The 18,328-nt window shown below is 33.6% G+C and overlaps 3 protein-coding genes across 4 annotated transcripts in view; 1 reads left to right on the top strand and 2 right to left on the bottom strand.

Moving 5' to 3' along the window:
• The window catches only part of LOC107039264 (pseudouridine-metabolizing bifunctional protein C1861.05), a 61,081-nt gene extending 53,073 nt beyond the window's left edge, over positions 1 to 8,008 (bottom strand). Inside the window, exons 1-5 of the mRNA XM_015258790.1 lie at positions 7,703 to 8,008; positions 6,209 to 6,577; positions 4,763 to 5,102; positions 3,959 to 4,083; positions 3,279 to 3,338 (exon numbers count right to left, since the gene is read on the bottom strand). Of these exons, the coding sequence (XP_015114276.1) occupies positions 3,279 to 3,338; positions 3,959 to 4,083; positions 4,763 to 5,102; positions 6,209 to 6,577; positions 7,703 to 7,918 (1,110 nt within the window). The 5' untranslated portion in view covers positions 7,919 to 8,008. The remainder of the gene's footprint in view (positions 1 to 3,278; positions 3,339 to 3,958; positions 4,084 to 4,762; positions 5,103 to 6,208; positions 6,578 to 7,702) is intronic.
• A 1,538-nt stretch (positions 8,009 to 9,546) lies between these two features.
• On the top strand, positions 9,547 to 15,656 carry LOC107039262 (very-long-chain (3R)-3-hydroxyacyl-CoA dehydratase 2). Of its 2 annotated transcripts, none has more exons than XM_015258788.1 (6): positions 9,547 to 9,713; positions 9,843 to 9,994; positions 11,824 to 11,944; positions 13,630 to 13,865; positions 14,212 to 14,393; positions 15,506 to 15,656. In XM_015258788.1, exons 2-6 carry the CDS (start codon positions 9,906 to 9,908, stop codon positions 15,592 to 15,594), a joined length of 717 nt encoding a protein of 238 aa, XP_015114274.1. In that variant the 5' UTR covers positions 9,547 to 9,713; positions 9,843 to 9,905; the 3' UTR covers positions 15,595 to 15,656. The 2 variants fall into 2 exon arrangements, with proteins under 2 accessions (XP_015114274.1, XP_015114272.1); XM_015258786.1 differs by having other exon boundaries at positions 9,840 to 9,994.
• On the bottom strand, positions 15,644 to 17,700 carry LOC107039263 (60S ribosomal protein L30). Its single transcript, XM_015258789.1, has 4 exons — positions 17,638 to 17,700; positions 17,485 to 17,529; positions 17,213 to 17,358; positions 15,644 to 15,918 (listed from the first exon to the last, which is right to left on the bottom strand). The coding sequence occupies exons 2-4, from the start codon at positions 17,503 to 17,505 to the stop codon at positions 15,741 to 15,743; spliced, it is 345 nt and encodes a 114-aa protein (XP_015114275.1). The 5' UTR covers positions 17,506 to 17,529; positions 17,638 to 17,700; the 3' UTR covers positions 15,644 to 15,740.
• Between the last annotated feature and the right edge of the window lie 628 nt (positions 17,701 to 18,328).

The raw sequence follows: 18,328 nt of genomic DNA, 5'->3' as shown, positions 1-18,328 counted from the left end.
AATTCGAGGCTTTAACGATAATAAATAAAAAAAATTAGGATGTTTGTAATTTAATTGATAGTCGTCATAATAAATATATAATTAAACAAATAAACAAGATGAATATTTAAAAAATGAAGAAACAAAAACTAAAGGGGAGATAATTCAATAATTGGGTTACACGAGTGAAGTGAATAATTAGATGAGGGAATGATGGGAGCTTTGAATAGTGCCTGCTTTAAAGATGAAAAATAATATATATAAAGAGTTAAATTTAAATACGAGAAATGGATTAAAGAAATTGATGATAAAGTGGTGAAACGGGATGAGTCATTTTGTCATCATAAAATTTATGGGGGAGACGATATTTTTTTTATCGAGAGAAAATTTTTTTCTCAAACAATACTTGTTTGCAGGTTTGAATAAATTTAATAGAAAAACGCAACGTTTTCGTTAAGGAATTCTATTGAATTTCTAGTGGAACTCTATAAGAATTCTTTTGAAAAATTCTATTAGTTTTTAGCGCCATTTCTATAAAAAAGAGTGCCACATGTGTCATTTTTTTAGATATATGTAATAGAAAAAAGTGACTTGATCTTGACTTTTCTATAGAAATTGTTGTACGTAGATTTCATAAGTTGTTTCCGCTGCATTCTCGCGTGAAAAAAATTCGTTGAAAAATGTAGCGAATTCTATAGAAAATATTTGAATAGAATAAATTGTATAGAAAAAATGAATTCTATCAACTTTTTCTACAGAATATTTTCTACTGGATATTTTAATAGAATCGGCCAAAAACTAATAGAAAGTTCAATAGAAATATTCAATAGAAAATAGTCAATGGAATTCGATTTTTCTATACAACTTATTGAGATATTTTCTATAGATTTTCCTCGGCTCAAATTTTTCAAGATTTTCATTTTATGTTTTTCTTTTCATCGAGAAAATCAACGAAAAAAACTTATGAAGTCCAACATAAATTCAATAGAATTGTCTTGCGAATTTACTAAGTTTTCCTATTAAGGATATCCAAGTGCTCTGGCTACGTTTTCTCCAGTGAAATGAATTCCTACTTTTGCAGTTGAAAAACAAATTAGAAAGTTTACTTTTGGAGGAAGACTGATTAAATACTTTAAAAATTGCAATTTGCAAAATCGATCATTTTCTATAAATCATTTATAAACAATCAATTTCCCTCCACAAAAATCATTTGTTCGGTATCGTAACAAATTTATTAACATTCAGAATTTTACCAACAATCGAAGTTTAAACAATTTATTTATTTGCTTATTTTAATAATCTATTAATTTTTTTATTCATTCATGTAGAAACAACGAATATTTTTAAAAATGATAATTTTGGACAAAATTTGAATGACGCTGAATATTTATGATTGTTCTCGAATTTTTCTCACGCAATTTAGTTGACAAATTTGATTGAAAATGGTTTAATCTACATTGCAGTCTGCACTGAACCGTAAACGATACTTGGATAGTCCAAAATTTTTTCATGCCTGTTATTACGAGGAATGAATAAACCCATTCACTGCAAACAAGCCATTTATCTGGACGTAAATAGTCGATCTTCATGATTTTCGAAGTCACTTATTGCTAAATATCCCCGGAATTTCCACATTTTCCACTAACCACCATCCAACAAAGCCTGACTCACCCCATTTCACAAAACCCTCCTAAAATTACCTATAAAAACCAGTTAAACGTAAAAATTAAATTGAATTTACCAGCTAGTTCACACAGTGGTACCTAGATAAGCCGAACCAGATAAATAAACTACAGAGAAAAAAAACTCAATGTAAAAAGGGACAACAATGTAATTCATGAAAAAAAAATGTTTCATGCTGGTGTCTTTCATTGTGTGGTGAGGATGATTGTTGTTTTATCGGAAATATATTCAGAGAGTGATAAATTATAACAGTTGATCGTGAGAGAATAATTGTGAATGTTAGAAGAATGGAAAACAACAGGAAAAAAAAACAACCAATAATAGAAACTATCGAGACTGCTTTCCTATACCCTTGCTTTGCTTTTTGTAAGAATGTAATTGAAAGATGAAAATATCTTAAAATAAACGTGTTGCAGGAGCACATGGAGCTTCGAAGGGCGCTTACTCGAGGATTTCATGGGGATTTCACTCAAAAATCGAAAAATGTTCAACAAAAAATCAAACATTTGAATTGAAATTTTTTTTTAAGGCCCGGGTGAACCATCTTTCGAACGTTATCTCGATGTTTTTCTTCATCTTTCGTCATCTGAAATCGTCAATTAAGTCCTGCATCATACAAAAGTTTTGAAAAATTATGAATGAAAAATTTGAAAAAAGTAGAAAAAAATTTTAATTTTTTCAAAGAGCATTTTTAGTTTATATTCAGAATAAGTTGAATAACAAGAAATTGAAAAATGTATGTGATTTACGGTGACAAATGGCGGCCTGTCACCCAATATCATCAATATCAATATCAGGGGGAAGACTCATTTCGTAAATCTTTTCCCCTACTGCACAGAGACATTTATTACGGAAAAGGCTCTTTGAAAAAAGTTGTAATATTTTGGAGAATTTTTTAATCACACTTTTATCACATAAAAATGCCCGATGACTACATACCACTGTTTTGAAAATTGAGATACCTAGCTGTCACTTCCCATGAGGAGTTAGTGTTTTGTTATCCACCATGGAAAATGACAGCGAATAGATAATTTGCCACAGCGAATCAAATATTTGTAATTTCCACATTTTTCAACTCATTCTGAATCCTAATTAAAAACGCCCTTTGAAAAAGTTCAGAATTTTTTCAATTTTTTTTATCATTCTATCATAATTTTTGGGAATTTCTACATGATGTACCACTCAATTGACAATTTTGAATTACGAAAGATAAAAAAATCCAGATAACATTCGAAAGATAGTACACCCGGGCCTTAATTGAAAATTTACTACAAATTGAAGATAAATTCTTGAACAATTGCCTCGTGAGATCCACATGGCATCTTCGAATAATGGAGAACGAAAGGTACGACAAATTGAACGAAAATAATTCGCTAACAAAATGCTCTTCGTAAAATTGCATGTGCATTTATAAACGAACATGCATACATACCTACGTGTACCAAGTGGAATATTAATAAACTCTTCGTACGTTATGTATGCGCGTAACAAAAAGCCCTAATTTAATATTATGAAGAGAATTCGTTATTATCATCATTATTATACGAATAAAATATGAGAAATGAAAATTGGTTATTTAGTATAAAAAATGTGTTTTGATTTTGCTTGTGACTTACTTTTAGGGGGGTGTCCTCACATTGCAGCAGTGTGTCCTCCACTGCTCCTCCAATAACTACCTGGAATTATTTTCTCGGATTACGTAAAAGGATGAGAACATTTTAATGATGGAAAGAGGAAGAAGAACGATTGACTAAAACGTGTGAAAAAAATTCATAGAAAAACGTAGCGAATTCGGTAGACAATTCTATTGGATTTCTATTGAACTTTCTATTAGTTCTATTGGAATTCGATTTTTTATACAACTTATTCTATTGAAATATTTTCTATAGAATTGCCTTGACTCAAATTTTCCAAGTTTTTTGTTTGACTCTCTTGATGAGAAGAAAAGAAAAATAGAGAAGAAAACTTGAAAAATCTGAGTCGAGGAAATTCTATAGAAAATATCTCAACAGAATCAGTTGTATAGAAAAATCGAATTCTGTTGACATTTTCTATAGAATATTTTCTATTGAAGATTTCAGTAAAATCGGTCAAAAATTAATAGAAAGTTCAACAGAAATGCAATTGAAATGCAATAGAAAATTCAATAGAAATTTCTTATAACTTTGAGAATTACGAAATCGTTTTCTGACATTTCTTTCTAGGGTCAGCAGTGATTTACATAACTTTACTCAGTTCGCCATCTCCATTTTATTCTGAACACGTTTTTATAAATTGTAATTACAAATTAACTCACTGGTACACCAGGAATTACTCTCTTAACATCATTAGCATAATTTTCCTCATTTTGATTAAGTAATTTAGACAAGTGCAGGGAGATTTCTGCTGCCACTGCTGCATTATTCTGAATGAGGATTTTATCTGAAACATTTGAGTTTTTACGTCTTCATTAGACCAAAGAGGTAAGTACACCCAGATGAATGGTTCATTTGAATTAAATGAACTTGATTTGAATCAAATGACAGTTTATTAAAAAATCTCATGATAAACCCTTTATTTAAACTGAAACTTCTTTTCTTTTCGTTAATTGAAAAACAGCACTTTGTTCATGAAAATCTGTTGAATTTCTATTAGAACTATGTGAATATTCCCTTGAAGTTTTACTAGAATTCTATTACAACAATCTGTTTTTTGCGCCATTCAATAAAAAAAAATCAGTAGATTTTGAATTTTCTATAGAAATTCTTGAGCGCAACTTTTGCAAGTTTTTCTCCGCTGTATTTTTGTTTTTCTCTCTATATTATAAAAATCCAAATCGATTTCTGGTGATGAAAATTTGGTAGTCGAAATTAAGAATCCAAAATTAAGGATCACAAGGGTAGAAATAAGGGTCAGAAATAAGGAAAAATCATTTAGCGAATTGATCCTACATAATTAGATCGTTTAATTGGACTAAATATATGAGTTTATTAATTTTCACCAAAAAATCCTATTAAAACGAATAGAAAAATTTCAAATAAAGACTTTCTTTCGATTCAACTTCGTCACATCTCTGGATGCCTACGATGAAGAGTACAAATATTCTAATTAAAAAACTTACTCGCTGCCAACGACTTTCCCCCAGTCAACTCAGTTATTCTTTTCAACAAATAAGGAGTGACTGCTTTCCCCCTGATTTTCTTCTCCTCAGACTCCCTCAGGGCCATTTGAATGAATCCCTCAATCTCCAGTGGGTCGAGGGAAGCTGATTGTGGTATGGGAACAGCAAAAACTAGACCCGAATTTAATCCCAAATCCCTTTGAGCTTTTATACACTCGGCGGCTTGCTGACATCCAGATACTCTCGCCGGGGATTTCAGGTAATCCGAGGTGCTGCGACTGTAGAATGCTGGGAATGTCTCTGTATCTCCCATTGTTACCACTGGCACCCCCAATGTCTCCTGATAATTATAGAGCGAAAAATTAAGGCCGATCGTTTCAGAAATATTCGTAAATATCTAAGAATCTGAGAGAGATAACGGAATTTTCGTTCAGAAGTTTTTTGTGGGGAATTAAATTTGAGACAAAAAATTCCTTTTGACTTTTCCTCGTGAAATTACCAGTTACCGAGATAATTGCTATTTTATCCAGACATAAGATCATTTTTTATGTCAAATTGAAAACCAAAAGAATTTGTTTTTCTTGGATTTTATTACCATATTTTTTACTGTGATTGTGATTACTTTTGAGAGATTGAAAAATTCTTTGAATTTTCCTCTCTAATTTCATTTCACATCAATTTGAGTTTAAATTTAAATTTCCAGAAAAATGCGTGTTGACCATTTCTTTTTGAATTCCTCATCAAGATGACTCATCTTCTAGCAAAACAAAATAGGCAATTTTCCAATTTTATCCACTTCGCTTGAAGAATTTTTCTCATAGAAATTTTCTTAAAGCCCTTTTCTGTATAAAATAAAAGAAAAATTAAATTATAACTATTTTCACTTGTTCTCTCAAAGTGACTCACTACCAAGATAACTTTCGTTTTAATCAAACGTAAAATTCTTTTACGAGACCTTGAAGAAAAAAAATCAGATTCGCTCGGAATTTCTTCCGTAAAATTTTTTCCTGCAATTGTAATTACTTCCACGCAGACATCGGCATAATCATAAATTTTAAATACACTTAAATTTTGAATAAGCCGATTATCGATATTCCTCAACAATTAATTCTTAAATTGCCCATCAGTAAAATTTAAAAAAATTCGGAATTTGATATTTAATTGATGATTAATTTCCGAATTATTTTGCCAATCAATAATTGAGTTCGGAGATATTTACTCAATAATTATTTACTCAATAGTCAATTGACAATTCCATACTGCCAATGATTTAATTCATAATCTATTGAAAATTTGAATCATCAATTATTTTCTTATTTTTCAAATTTCAGGGAAGTTAATTAAACCTTAATTATCGCAAGGCGCAACTGCTCATAATATTACTCATCTAATGATTGATGCCGATGGCTGCGTCCAGAGGACTGAAAAATTCCTGACGAAATTTACCAGAAACTCCAGAGTCTTGGGAATATCGAGAATGGCTTTGACCCCAGCGCAGACCACAGCCACCGGAGTCCTCCCCAGAACAACTAAATCCGAGCTAATATCGAATGTTTCCTCAGCTCCCCGGTGTACCCCTCCAATACCACCAGTTGCCATCACAGGAATTCCAGCGAGTTTGGCTATTGTCACAGTGCCTCCAACAGTGGTTCCACCGTTCGCTCTTCCAGCCACAACACCACAGATATCCCTTTGCGAGCATTTTATGGCACTTTGGGGACCCCCAGCCTCAACAGCCAATTTTTTAATCTGCTCTTCGGTCAGACCCACATGGATTCGGCCGTTAATTATGCCGATTGTTGCGGGAACTGCTCCCTGGAAAATTATTCGCAATTTTCCAATTTTATCCACTTCGCTTGAAGAATTTTTCTCATAGAAATTTTCTTAAAGCCCTTTTCTGTATAAAATAAAAGAAAAATTAAATTATAACTATTTTCACTTGTTCTCTTAAAGTGACTCACTACCAAGATAACTTTCGTTTTAATCAAACGTAAAATTCTTTTACGAGACCTTGAAGAAAAAAAATTAGATTCGCTCGGAATTTCTTCCGTAAAATTTTTTCCTGCAATTGTAATTACTTCCAAGCAGACATCGGCAAATTATTCGCGAATGAGAGTGACAGCTACTGCTACTTTCCATACATTGATAGAAAAAGTTATTTTTTTAAATTATTTGAGATGTTTCTCTCTCGGAATAATTATTGTATACTTGAACCAATTTCAAATGAGTAAGATCTTACGGCGAATATCAATTCAGTAGCGAAGCGGTAAACCGGGTTAAGTCGATTTTGACTATTGGCCAGTTTTTGACGAATATCTCGGAATCTAAAAGAGATAGAAAAATTTTTGTCAGGAACTTTTTATAGCCCTTAATTGGTTCTACAAAAAAGGTCATGAGAAAAATTTTGCTATCTCTCTTAGGTTCTGAGATATTCATCAAAAACTGATCAAAAGTCAAAATCGACTTAACCCGGTTTACCGCTTCACTACTGAATTATTTCTTCTTCAGATACATTTACTTGAATCAAATAAAACAGTCCTTGGCGTCAAGTCGCATGTATTCACCACAAAAATAGGAAAATTCTATTAATATTATTTGGATCACCCTCTCACTAATACTACAGAGAATAATTTTGATTTTTGAGTGAACCAACGAATTTCTGGAGTTGGCAAGCTTTCGGCTAGAGAGAAATCAAATGCTCTCATTATTGCGACAAACAAAAAGAACTTCAATTCTAGAGAAGTTCGATTTCTCCCAATCCAATGTTTCCAAAGAAGAGATAACTCGTATTCACTATGAAATAATGTTTATTTCAAAATTGACGACCAAATGATAGTTGGTTCAAATAAAATTCTCTTGATCAAATTAATTTTTTCTATCAGTGTACAATCATAAACCAAGAAAATAGCAAGGACAATCCATTGACCCCTGCATCCTTACTTTTTTCCTTATCACACTCTCAACAGTGACAGCCGTCGCATAATTATCGGGATACGGCATGCCATGTGTGACAATTGTTGTCTCCAGTGCAACAATTGGCAGGCCATTTCTCCTAGCCTGAATAACCTCTCCACTGTACACAAATCCACCGAAACATTTCCGATCAATTCCCGAAGGTTTGAAAAATCCCCCTGTCCTCCTTAAAACTCCAAACATATTGACACTTGACTTCTCCAGAATTTCTCGTCCGCGGTGATATCAAAACAATAACGTTATCATTTCAGGTTGAACGCTCGAACCCGCTCACTGTTGCGAGCCGGTATCAACAGAGCGATGAAAGAAAAATTAAAGAAAACCTGCGGCGCGACATCGCGTTAACTATTTCGTGAATATCTCTGAAACTATTGAAGATGGAAAAAACGTAAGAAACCTTTTTTGTAGCTTACGAAATTCTCCGTGTACAATGTCTTGTGAGTTTTTTCGCTGAGACAGTAAGTTTCAGAGATATTTACGAAAAATGCAGACTAATCGACATGCTGTCCTTCAAAAAATGTGAGTCTTTCCTAAATATCCCCAAAATTTCGGGATTTAGAGAAAAACTTGAGAGGATTTTGTTTAAAATGCAGTAAATAATCTATCATTGAGAGTTACCGGTCTCAACGGAAAATCTCGAGCGACTTATGGACCCTTCGGGTTCAGGGTCAAATCACGGAGTAAATCGCCAAATGTGATTTCAGTATCAATCTATCCATCAAAGAGTATACATCGATTAGTCAGAGAGTCACCTTGAGTACAGTATCAATGTAACCGTTCAACGAGTACATCACCGTGTTATATTGATATTTTTTAAATTTATTGTATTAACCTACAGTGGGTTATTTACATTCACTTAAGGATAATCGGGCGAGCTGGGAGGGTTGGAAAAAAAGCAGCCATTTTTTTCTTTTTTTTACGTATTCTTTAAATGATGGAAAAGGCATGTGCAAAGTTTCAGACTGCTGGGGGGCATGGTTAATTTATTATGAATTTTTGAAAAAGTGGTTTAACCCTCGATCTTATGAAAATCACCAAAAAAACTGCAAAACCCAAGGAAAAAATGCAGCCAAAGTCATGAAACTTTAGACACATTTAGAACATGTGATCAATGATTTTTTGAGTGAAAAAGATTGTCGCCTAGGAGCATTGTTTATTAATAATAACGAAAAAAGTACTAAAAAATGAAATTTCTGCGCACGCAGCCTAAACGAGCAGCAACGTCCCAATTTAAGGTTCTGGGCTCAAGATAAGCCCGGAATTGACCATGCCCGGTTAGAACTTGCGAAGTGTAGAAGTGAGGAGTAACAAATTTAGAATCGAGTCTCTTCAACACATCTGGGAAGAAAGCAAAAGTATTTCGACCATCCTCCGCTCCCTGGAACTGGACCTTCCAAAGTCTCCTAACTTCATCTTTAATTTGCGTCACCGGATCCGGTTCGTCGTCGTTCTCCTGTGCCTCGACGTCTCCTGAGAGAGAGCGATGAAGCATTGTGATTGGAGCTCCCTCGAGCCAGTGGTACCAGCTCCTGGTAAAAAAAAACTACCGACGATGTTGCCACTTTTTCGCATGGATTAATATTTTTTCATTTATTAAAAAAAAACAATCTGAAAAGCATTCAATGCGTGGAACAAATACAAATAAATTTGATTAGCTCCAAAAATAATTTTTAACCGGAGATACTCCCTAATATTGCCTTAATTTTTAATCAGAATGGGAAAAATTTTTTTGTTCAGCGATTCACCTTTCCTCATTCGCATTCGAATTTCCCGCGTTTTACCACCCCCCAGGGACGAGGTCGCGCAAATGTACCTGAATGTACCGAAGGCACCACGAGGATGGGAGAGACACCCGAATGAACAGTTATGAGATGTTTACATGTCATAGTAAAATTGAACATTGAAACCGGTTTTTTTCATCTCTTCCGCAATCATCCACTGACGGTCTCGTTCGCCACTGGATTCTGCATTCTGGCTGGTGAGTACGTAATGCATGTACGCAATGAGTATTCGCTACGATGTGCCTCAATGTAGGAACGCCTGGAGTAGAAGTGGAGGTGAAATTGAATTTCTAATTTTTTGATTTTCGGGTGGGGAATCCCAGCAGAAGTGCTGAACGAGGCAGAGTCGGTTGGAGCGTCTCACTGGACATTCGGTTTATTTTTTAACTATGGCGGGTAAGGGTGACAAAGCGAAAAGGGGACCCGGTACCATTGGAAAGGCTTATCTTATCGGGTATAATGCTGCACTTGTTGTTGGGTGAGTTTTAATTTTTTCAATTGGAAAAACCGAGGGAATTTAATAGGAAATTCTAGTGATCATTCTGATATTTTTTGGCCGATTCCACTGAAGAACTTCGCACCTTTATTGTGCATTTTTTAGTCCAAAATTTCCAACAGAAATTATTTCGTAGAAAAAATCAGAATTTCGTCTTTCTTCTTTCATTTTTTATAGGAATTCTTCTACGTCAATTTTGTAATTTTTTTTCACTCTTTTTTTTTACAGAAAATATGCCAATAGAATTGAGTTCATTAGAAAAATAAAATTCTAATTATTAAGTTTAGTTCATAGAAAAAATTAAATCATGTTAATTATTGAAATTATTTGATAGAAAAATCAGCAGAATTTCGTCTTTCTTCTTTAATTTTTTATAGGAATTCTTCGACTTCAATTTTATGCTTTTTGTTCACTTCATTTTTCTTCTTTTTTCTATAGAAAATACGCCAATAGAATTGAGTGCATTAGAAAAATCAAATTCTAATTATTAAATTTATTTCATAGAAAAAATCAGCAGAATTTCGTCTTTCTTCTTTAATTTTTTATAGGAATTCTTCGACATCAATTTTATAATTTTTTTTTCGCTTCATTCTTCTTTTTTTTCTACAGAAAATATTCCAATAGAATTGAGTTGATTAAAAAAATCAAATTCTATGGAATAGGTTTTTCTATAGAATCTATAGAAATTTCAACTGAAAATTTCTATTGAAAAAAAAAACGCTCAGATAAGCAGTGGAATTTTCCAGTAGGATCAACCAGAAACTAATAGACAGTTCAATAGAAATCCAATAAAATTATCTAGCGAATTCGGAAAATTTTACTACGAAATTTCATCGCACGTGGAATTGAACCATTCATTTGAAAAAATCATGAATATTCAGCGTCATTCAAATCAGATTTGGCACAGAATTATAATTTTTTTAAACATTTGTTTATAATTTAGTTTACAAATTTGTTTATAAATAAATAATCGAAATTGTTTAAACTATTGGCAACCTTATTGTTTAAGCACGAAATCGATTTCTGGTAAATTCTGAATATTAATGAATTTCTTACGATTCCGAAAAAATGATTTTTATGGTGAAAAACTGATTATTTATAAATTATTTATAGAAAATGCTCGTAATTTTCAACATTTGCAATTTTTTTAATAATTTTGTCAATCTTCCACCCAAAGTAAACTTTCTAATTTTTTTTCCTGATTTTTAAAATGTTTCGTAACGTTTCAATATTGAGATTCCAATTCAGACCTGCAACGTTAAATAATAAAATCATTGTAGAATATCCTGAAACTTTTTTTTATTTTTATTATGGTCCTGAAACTTGGGGTCAAATGAGGCTAAATGCAAAAGCTCTGATATTCGACTACAAAAGTAGAAAAGGATTTTTACTTTTTTACTCATTTTTTTTGTTTATTTTATATTCTTCATTTTATGTTTATTTAAAAAATTTTTAATGTCTATTTTTAATCCTCATTTTTAATTTTTAATTATTAGGAAGTTCTTTTTTGATTGAATCACCATTTTTCATTCATTCATACCTAAAATTGCGCACAAGTCAGTAGAATTAATTCTTGTGTAAATAATTAATCAACTTTTTTATCGAATGATTTATCGTGAAATTCAGAATCGTTTCCTGACTGATTTAACCAATATTTTGGGTTTAAATGAACTTAATTTCACTTTTCAATTACAAAAACTCCTTTCATCTTGAAGGGACTACCGACTTTCTAATTAATTTACATTCAAAATTGAATGGAAATTCTCGTCTGAATGAGTTCCCCTCATACTGTCGGTCTTGATTATTTTCAGTTGGAGTTATGTACTGTGCTTATTAACGAGATTCTACTTCACTGACGACTTCAAAGGTCAAAGTCTGTGGGACGTTGAATACAACTCGCTCATGATATTCCAAAATGCTGCAGTTCTGGAGGTAAAATTTCAAATTAATCATTCGCATTGCAAGTTTTCATGGAAGTCGCTGTTGAAAATTATTGCAATAATTCCACAGAATCCCATAGAAATCAAGAGAATGTATTCAATTTATTCTGGAATTTTCAACTGATTGAAAATTGTGAGGATCTCACAATTCCGGACAATATTATTATTTAATGTAATTTTAAAACTGATTGAAATTGTTCCGAATAATTTAACTAAGACGAGAAACCGAAGAAAATTCAATTCTTTGAGTTTTAAGAATTTTGGAAATTTATGATTTTTATTTTGATGATAATAATTTAATCATTATTAATATTATTTGAGAATTTGTAGCAAGTTTTGAACAAATTCAAAACGAAGAAATTGAGACCTCAGGGAGAATTTTTAAGTGAAAATGTCAAAAGTTATGAATTTTAATTCAAAATTTTAATTTTAGTTATGAATTTTAAAGTTACGAAGAAAGTTCTCTGCAACTGAAAACCAGAGATTGAAACGGAAATACTGAGGGTTTAATTTTGTGGCAAAATTGACCATAAATTATTGAATAATTCTTAATTTTCCAATTGAAATCCATAAGGAATTAATAAAACTTTAATTTGGAACAAGAAGTAAAATTTAAGATCGGAAACTGGAATTTCTAGAACCCGGAGAAAATAAATTCTAGACGTTAATAATTCAAAATTTCGTTACAAAATCCAGGGTAATTTTTTACTGAATTCATGTTATGTTTGGAAATTCAAGTGAAGGTTCATGAAAATTCGAAATTTCATGGGTTTTTTCCTCGCCATCGAATTTAATATCACTGGAATTTCCAAGAATTTCACTATTAAAAATTCACAATTCGATGAAAAAATCAATTGAAGCTGTGAATTTCAGTTCAATTATTCCACAAAAATTAATTGAAAATTCAGTGTCATTATGTAGATTCCAATGAATTCTCAGTAAAAATCCTAGCGAATTCGCGAAAATTCTATTGGATTTCTATTGAACTCTCTATTAGTTTCAGGCCGATTCTATTGAAATGTTGGATAGAAAATATTCTATAGAAAATCAACAGGATTCGATTCTTCCCTACAACTTATTCTATTAAGATATTTTATTTATATTTCAATTCAGTAGCGAAGTGGTAAACCGAGATAAGTCGATCTCTCAGTCGAGTTTTTGAGCAATATTTTCGAATCTAAGGGAGATAGCGAAATTTTTGTCATTACATTTGTTGTAGCACGCAATGGGCTCCACAGAAAAGGTTATAATAAAAATTTTGCTATCTTCCATAGATTTCGAGATATTCATTGGAAACTCAATAGTCAAAATTGACTTATCTCGATTTACCACTTCACTACTGAATTATTTTACTATTTTTTTATTTTTATTTTTTGGCCATCGCCCGAGGGCCTTCAGCCTGGTATTTACAAGTTACATATGTACAATGTGTAGAACGCAGAAAATAAGCGAAAAGATAACAATAAGTAATTCAGTATTCAATTGGTTGTTAGCATTACATGCTTAAGATGGAAAAGTGAAATGTTTGACATTGTCTTGGATGAGATGAGCGTGAAACAGTTTGGAAAATGTGGTGATGGTGAAGAAAATGATTTTACTATTTTTAAATAAATAGTCCATAAATTTTCATTATTCTCCAACACTATTTTCATTCACGTTGTAAATTTTACTCCGCAGATTTTACACGCAGCTATTGGTTTAGTCCGTTCAAACGTCGTGATCACGACATTTCAAGTATTGAGCCGAGTCATGGTGGTGTGTGGCGTGCTGCTAGCCACACCAGCGAGCGCCGCTGCTGCTTCCGCTGGTTTGCCAATCGCACTTTTTGCTTGGTCAGTCACCGAAATTATTCGATACGGATATTACTTTGCGAATCTCATCGGCTTTGTTCCACACTTGCTCGTGTGGCTCAGGTAAGCAATTATAAATATTCAAAATACGAGGGCTTGAATTATTCAAGCCAATTCGTAGTTTTCCACATTTTGTTTAATTGAAAATATCTCAATCGGAAGTGATTTTGCGAGGTCATGTCATCGGAGATTTTTTGCAGGAAATTTTCTCAGCTGTAAAAAATGTTTCTTGACATTTTTTCGTAAGACAACTTGTTTTCAAGATAATTACATGTTCATCAAGATGTAAATGAAATTACGTTAATCGATGTGAAGTATTGCATTGTTTTCGATTTTGATTTTGAAGGAAAACAAGTCTCATATAACATGACCCTGAACACATCATTTCTTCACGTTTCGTCTCAATCAGGTACACGACGTTCATTGCTCTCTACCCCATCGGAGTCACCGGAGAGTTGTTATGCTTTTATGCAGCTCAATCTTATGCAGGGAGTCATCCAGATCTCTGGAGTTATGCCTTACCAAATACCTGGAACTTCACGTTCAGTTACCACTATCTTCTCATTTTTGTAATGCTCCTCTACATTCCACGTAAGTAGAACAAATCTCGTGTATTATTTGTTTTTATTTTTAACGTGATTAGTTGCTGGAGCTCTTGCAACTGGCCAATGCCAAAGGGAAATTTCACCTTGTTTTTGGTGATTAAATTTTAGGGTACGGTTTAACCGTAAATATACGAGTTTATACATGTCAATTAGTATATAACGATATGTAGAGAATCGTCTTTACATTATTTCCTCGTATATGTAATGAGTTCTCCCAAAGTTATGTCATTAATTTCAGATTAGTAGGGATCCTTCCTGAAGTTTAACCTCAGGAAATTCAATAGTTTTTTTTAAAGACAATTTGAGATAAAATATTTTAGTGAACTGAATTTATTTTAAATTAGAGAGATTGAGTGAAAAAAAAATGAATGTAAAATTTGGTATCACAAGAGTTCATGCTCCTGATATATCACTGTTGATGTCTCCTCGGTCGTAAGTAAATTATTTAAATTTTATTTTTCTTCTGAATAGTTTTCCTTAAACTAGACTTGGGACCAGTATAACTTTTTTGCTAATGAATTAGCAATTTGCTTCTGAATGGTAAATTGGGGAAGAAGATATACCAGCCATGAAACCTTAATATGATCCCTAAATGTCCCAAATGTCTCACATGAGCTCCATATGCCCTGGTTAAACATTAACAGATGCCGACTAAATTAAAATTAAACTGGTTTAAACTTCCACTGAACATTGGTTAAACCTTGACGAAACCTTGGTTAAAGCCTGATTAACCTCCGACCAAATTCCGACTAAATCATGATTAAACCTCGATTAAATGCCTTTTAAGGCTATAATTTGACAGCAAATGATGCGATCACCGCTGTCTTCGAACTCGGCCGAGATAACATCCAACCGAATATTTTAAGCCATAATTGAAAAGATTTCGACGATTATTTTTTAAATGATCTTCAAAAAACTAAATTTGAAAACTATTCGAACTCCTGAGACCAAAATTAGTCATCATCCCCTGAAAAAATGGAAATTTCAGATTTGACGAGTACAATGCTTCTATTCGAAAGCAAAAAGTGACTTAAAGTTAATTAATCCTGTCCCAGCCGATCAATTCTTATCCCTAATTTTTTCTTTTATTTTTTTCAGTATTCCCACAAATGTACCTCCACATGTTCGCCCAGAGAAAGAAGATCCTGGGCTCTCCCTCCCCCCAGAAGACCAAAAAAGTCCACTAAAAAGCTCGCCCCCATCAAAACCAACGAAGGTAAAAATAAAAGGACATAATTTTGGACGAAACTGTCCCTGGTTTTCTTTATTTTTTCTCCTTATCCCAAAGAACCCAACGTAGCAACCCTACGTTGCGATAATGGTACAAAAAAAATTACGCCTGGTCGCCAGTGGGCATGGACTTGATGATATCAGAGTTACCAGGATCTGTGATTGAGAGTGTGCACACACGGAAGTACTTTCCGCAGGCGGTACCCAACTCAATGTTGTTGCCTGTGTAGTGGTGGACTCCAGTCTTGGCCAGCATGGCGTAGTATTCAATCTCAGATTTCCTGGGGACGAAATGAGAAGGATGAAGGGGATTCTTGGGGCATTTCTGGGGATTTTTTGTGGCCCTTGGTGCACTTACGAGCACGGCCGAGTGGAGACTACTCCGCAGGACTCCAAAACCATGCGTTGTACAATTTAATTATTTGATTTGAATGGTTGGGTGGTAACTGAAACCCTGGCAAGTGTTAATTTTTTTAAATCGTCGGGCTGTTGATGATTATTAAGGGGAAACTTCTGGCGTGCTGATGAGTTTATTACTTCAGTTTTAACGCAAACTACACTGAGAGAAAAACGACAAAGTTCTCAAACAAGTCTTACTTGTGCCAAGAAAATAATTTTTTGAAAATTATCAAAAAAGAATTTTTTCATCACGCTGTGACGAAAAGTGAACTTCTCGGCACGCTCTGCATGCCTAAAAGTCCAATTTCTGCCACATTGTGATGAAAAATATTGTTCGTAACTCGTGAAAAAATGTTTTTTAGCTCGTGGGATTATATCACTCGCCTTCGGCTCGTGATATAAACCTCCCACTCGTCAAAAAACACTTTTTTGCACTCGTTACGAAATATACTATTTTGTGCCAAACATGCAGAGTGCCAAAAATAAATTTAGTAGTTGAAAAAAAATTGTATTCTCTGTACACGCAAAAAATGTCATTTCTGGCACTACTCCTTCGTTATTCGATACTCCCATACGTATTTTGCTCCCGAAAAATCTTTGTTTTATGCGAAACAGGGGATAGTAGTTTTTCGCTTCGGCTGTCTAATAATCACAGACAACAAATGAACCCTTAAATGAAACAATAATAATGATATGATAGCAATCTTGTAACTTAGGGATAAAATATTTGTTGAATCAAATTTTCCTCTGTATGAGATATTTTCATCCTGAAAAGGCACCGTTTGGTGTGAATTATCCGCCTCTTGAGCCAAATATTTCGTCGCTGTCGAGAGCAGAACAATTATTCATCTTTGAGACTTTCAAATTCGAACCAAACAAATTCTTTTTTGGCAATTGTTCTTTGTATTGAAAAAAAAATGATCAAATTTCAACATTTCAACCCCTCATTGACATTTTAAAAAAGTCAAAGGTGTCCGTTTTACCCCGACCTCCCTATTTTTCTTCTTTTCATCAAGAAAATCAAATAAAGGAACTTGAAACATTTGAGCCGAGGAAATTCTACAGAAAACACCTGTATTTTCAATTGAATTAGGAGTAATCGAAGTGTTTGCTGAATATCCAGTGAATCCCCAAAAAATTGTACAACACACGTGGACAACTGCATCTCAGTCTCACCTAAGTGGGGGTGTATTATTGGCGATGATGACGAGCTTGGCCTTTCCCTGACGAAGTGACTTGAGAGTCTGCTTGTACCCCAGCACGTATTTTCCAGACTTCATGACGAGAGCAAGTCTGGAGTTGATGCTCTCCATCGCCTTTTTCTAAAAACCCAAAGGGCCAACGCCATCAGTAATTAATAATAACAACTCCATTAAAAAATCCATTCCCTCGTCAGAAAGAGGTTAAACATGGCCACCACGTGGCTTCGAAATTAAAGTTGATCGTACCTGTTTCTTTTGGGCAGCCATTGCGTTGGGTTTTGTGTAAAACACCTGCAAGATAATTAATAGACCCGATTAAACACTCTAGATTCACTTGATTTTGACTCAGGCCTTTGGAAATTCGGGAAATATTGGAGGCGAGTGGGAGAGACAACTTACCCGTGTCACGTTAACCGTAGAAAAGAAGCCGACGAGGACAGACCGGAAACTCGCCTGCTGCAGCGCAACTCGAGTCGTTGAGTGATTTATGAATAGCCAATGACAGCCCTGGGTTCAAACTTTTGTTGATCATTGGACAGATAGGAGAGGGTGGCGCAATGTGGACGCCAGATTTAAATAATGAGTTGAATTGGATCAAATCTACTGCTCCGACTTCACTTGAAGTTTGTAAAAACGAGCGATTGTCGTAAGACTGCGTCGTAGGAGTTGTAAGGCAAAGCAAAAACGGGGTAAAATGGACAGCTCGATTTCTTCCTCAATTTTTTATGTTTCAACAATGTTATTCAATTTCTGAAACTCTAGTTTGACTGCGATTTTCACATTGAAAATGAAACTCATTTTTGAGTTTTGTCGTGGGGGGTGGTAAACCAAATTTTTCTTTGCTCATTTATCCTCCCCTCCTCCTATTGTTTTATGGGGATTTCCTTTGTAAGTTGAAAAGTAGCCATCTCACAAATTTCGGAAATGGACAAAGGTCAGTTGTGTAGGGCGTGCAATTGTTCATTGAAAAAATAAATAATTTCAGTTATTTCAATAGTAAAACAGGAAATCCAAAGCTACTCTGTATTTCAAACTTTAATGCAAAATTTAATAGAGTTGAAGTTTATTTGTTAATATCTCTTCCAACTCT

Source organism: Diachasma alloeum, unplaced genomic scaffold (genome assembly GCF_001412515.2).
Source record: "Diachasma alloeum isolate Michigan unplaced genomic scaffold, Dall2.0 Dall_scaffold_00295, whole genome shotgun sequence".
Lineage (NCBI taxonomy): Eukaryota > Metazoa > Arthropoda > Insecta > Hymenoptera > Braconidae > Diachasma > Diachasma alloeum.
Note: the sequence above shows the minus strand (reverse complement) of the source record. Positions and strands in the feature narration are given on the sequence as shown.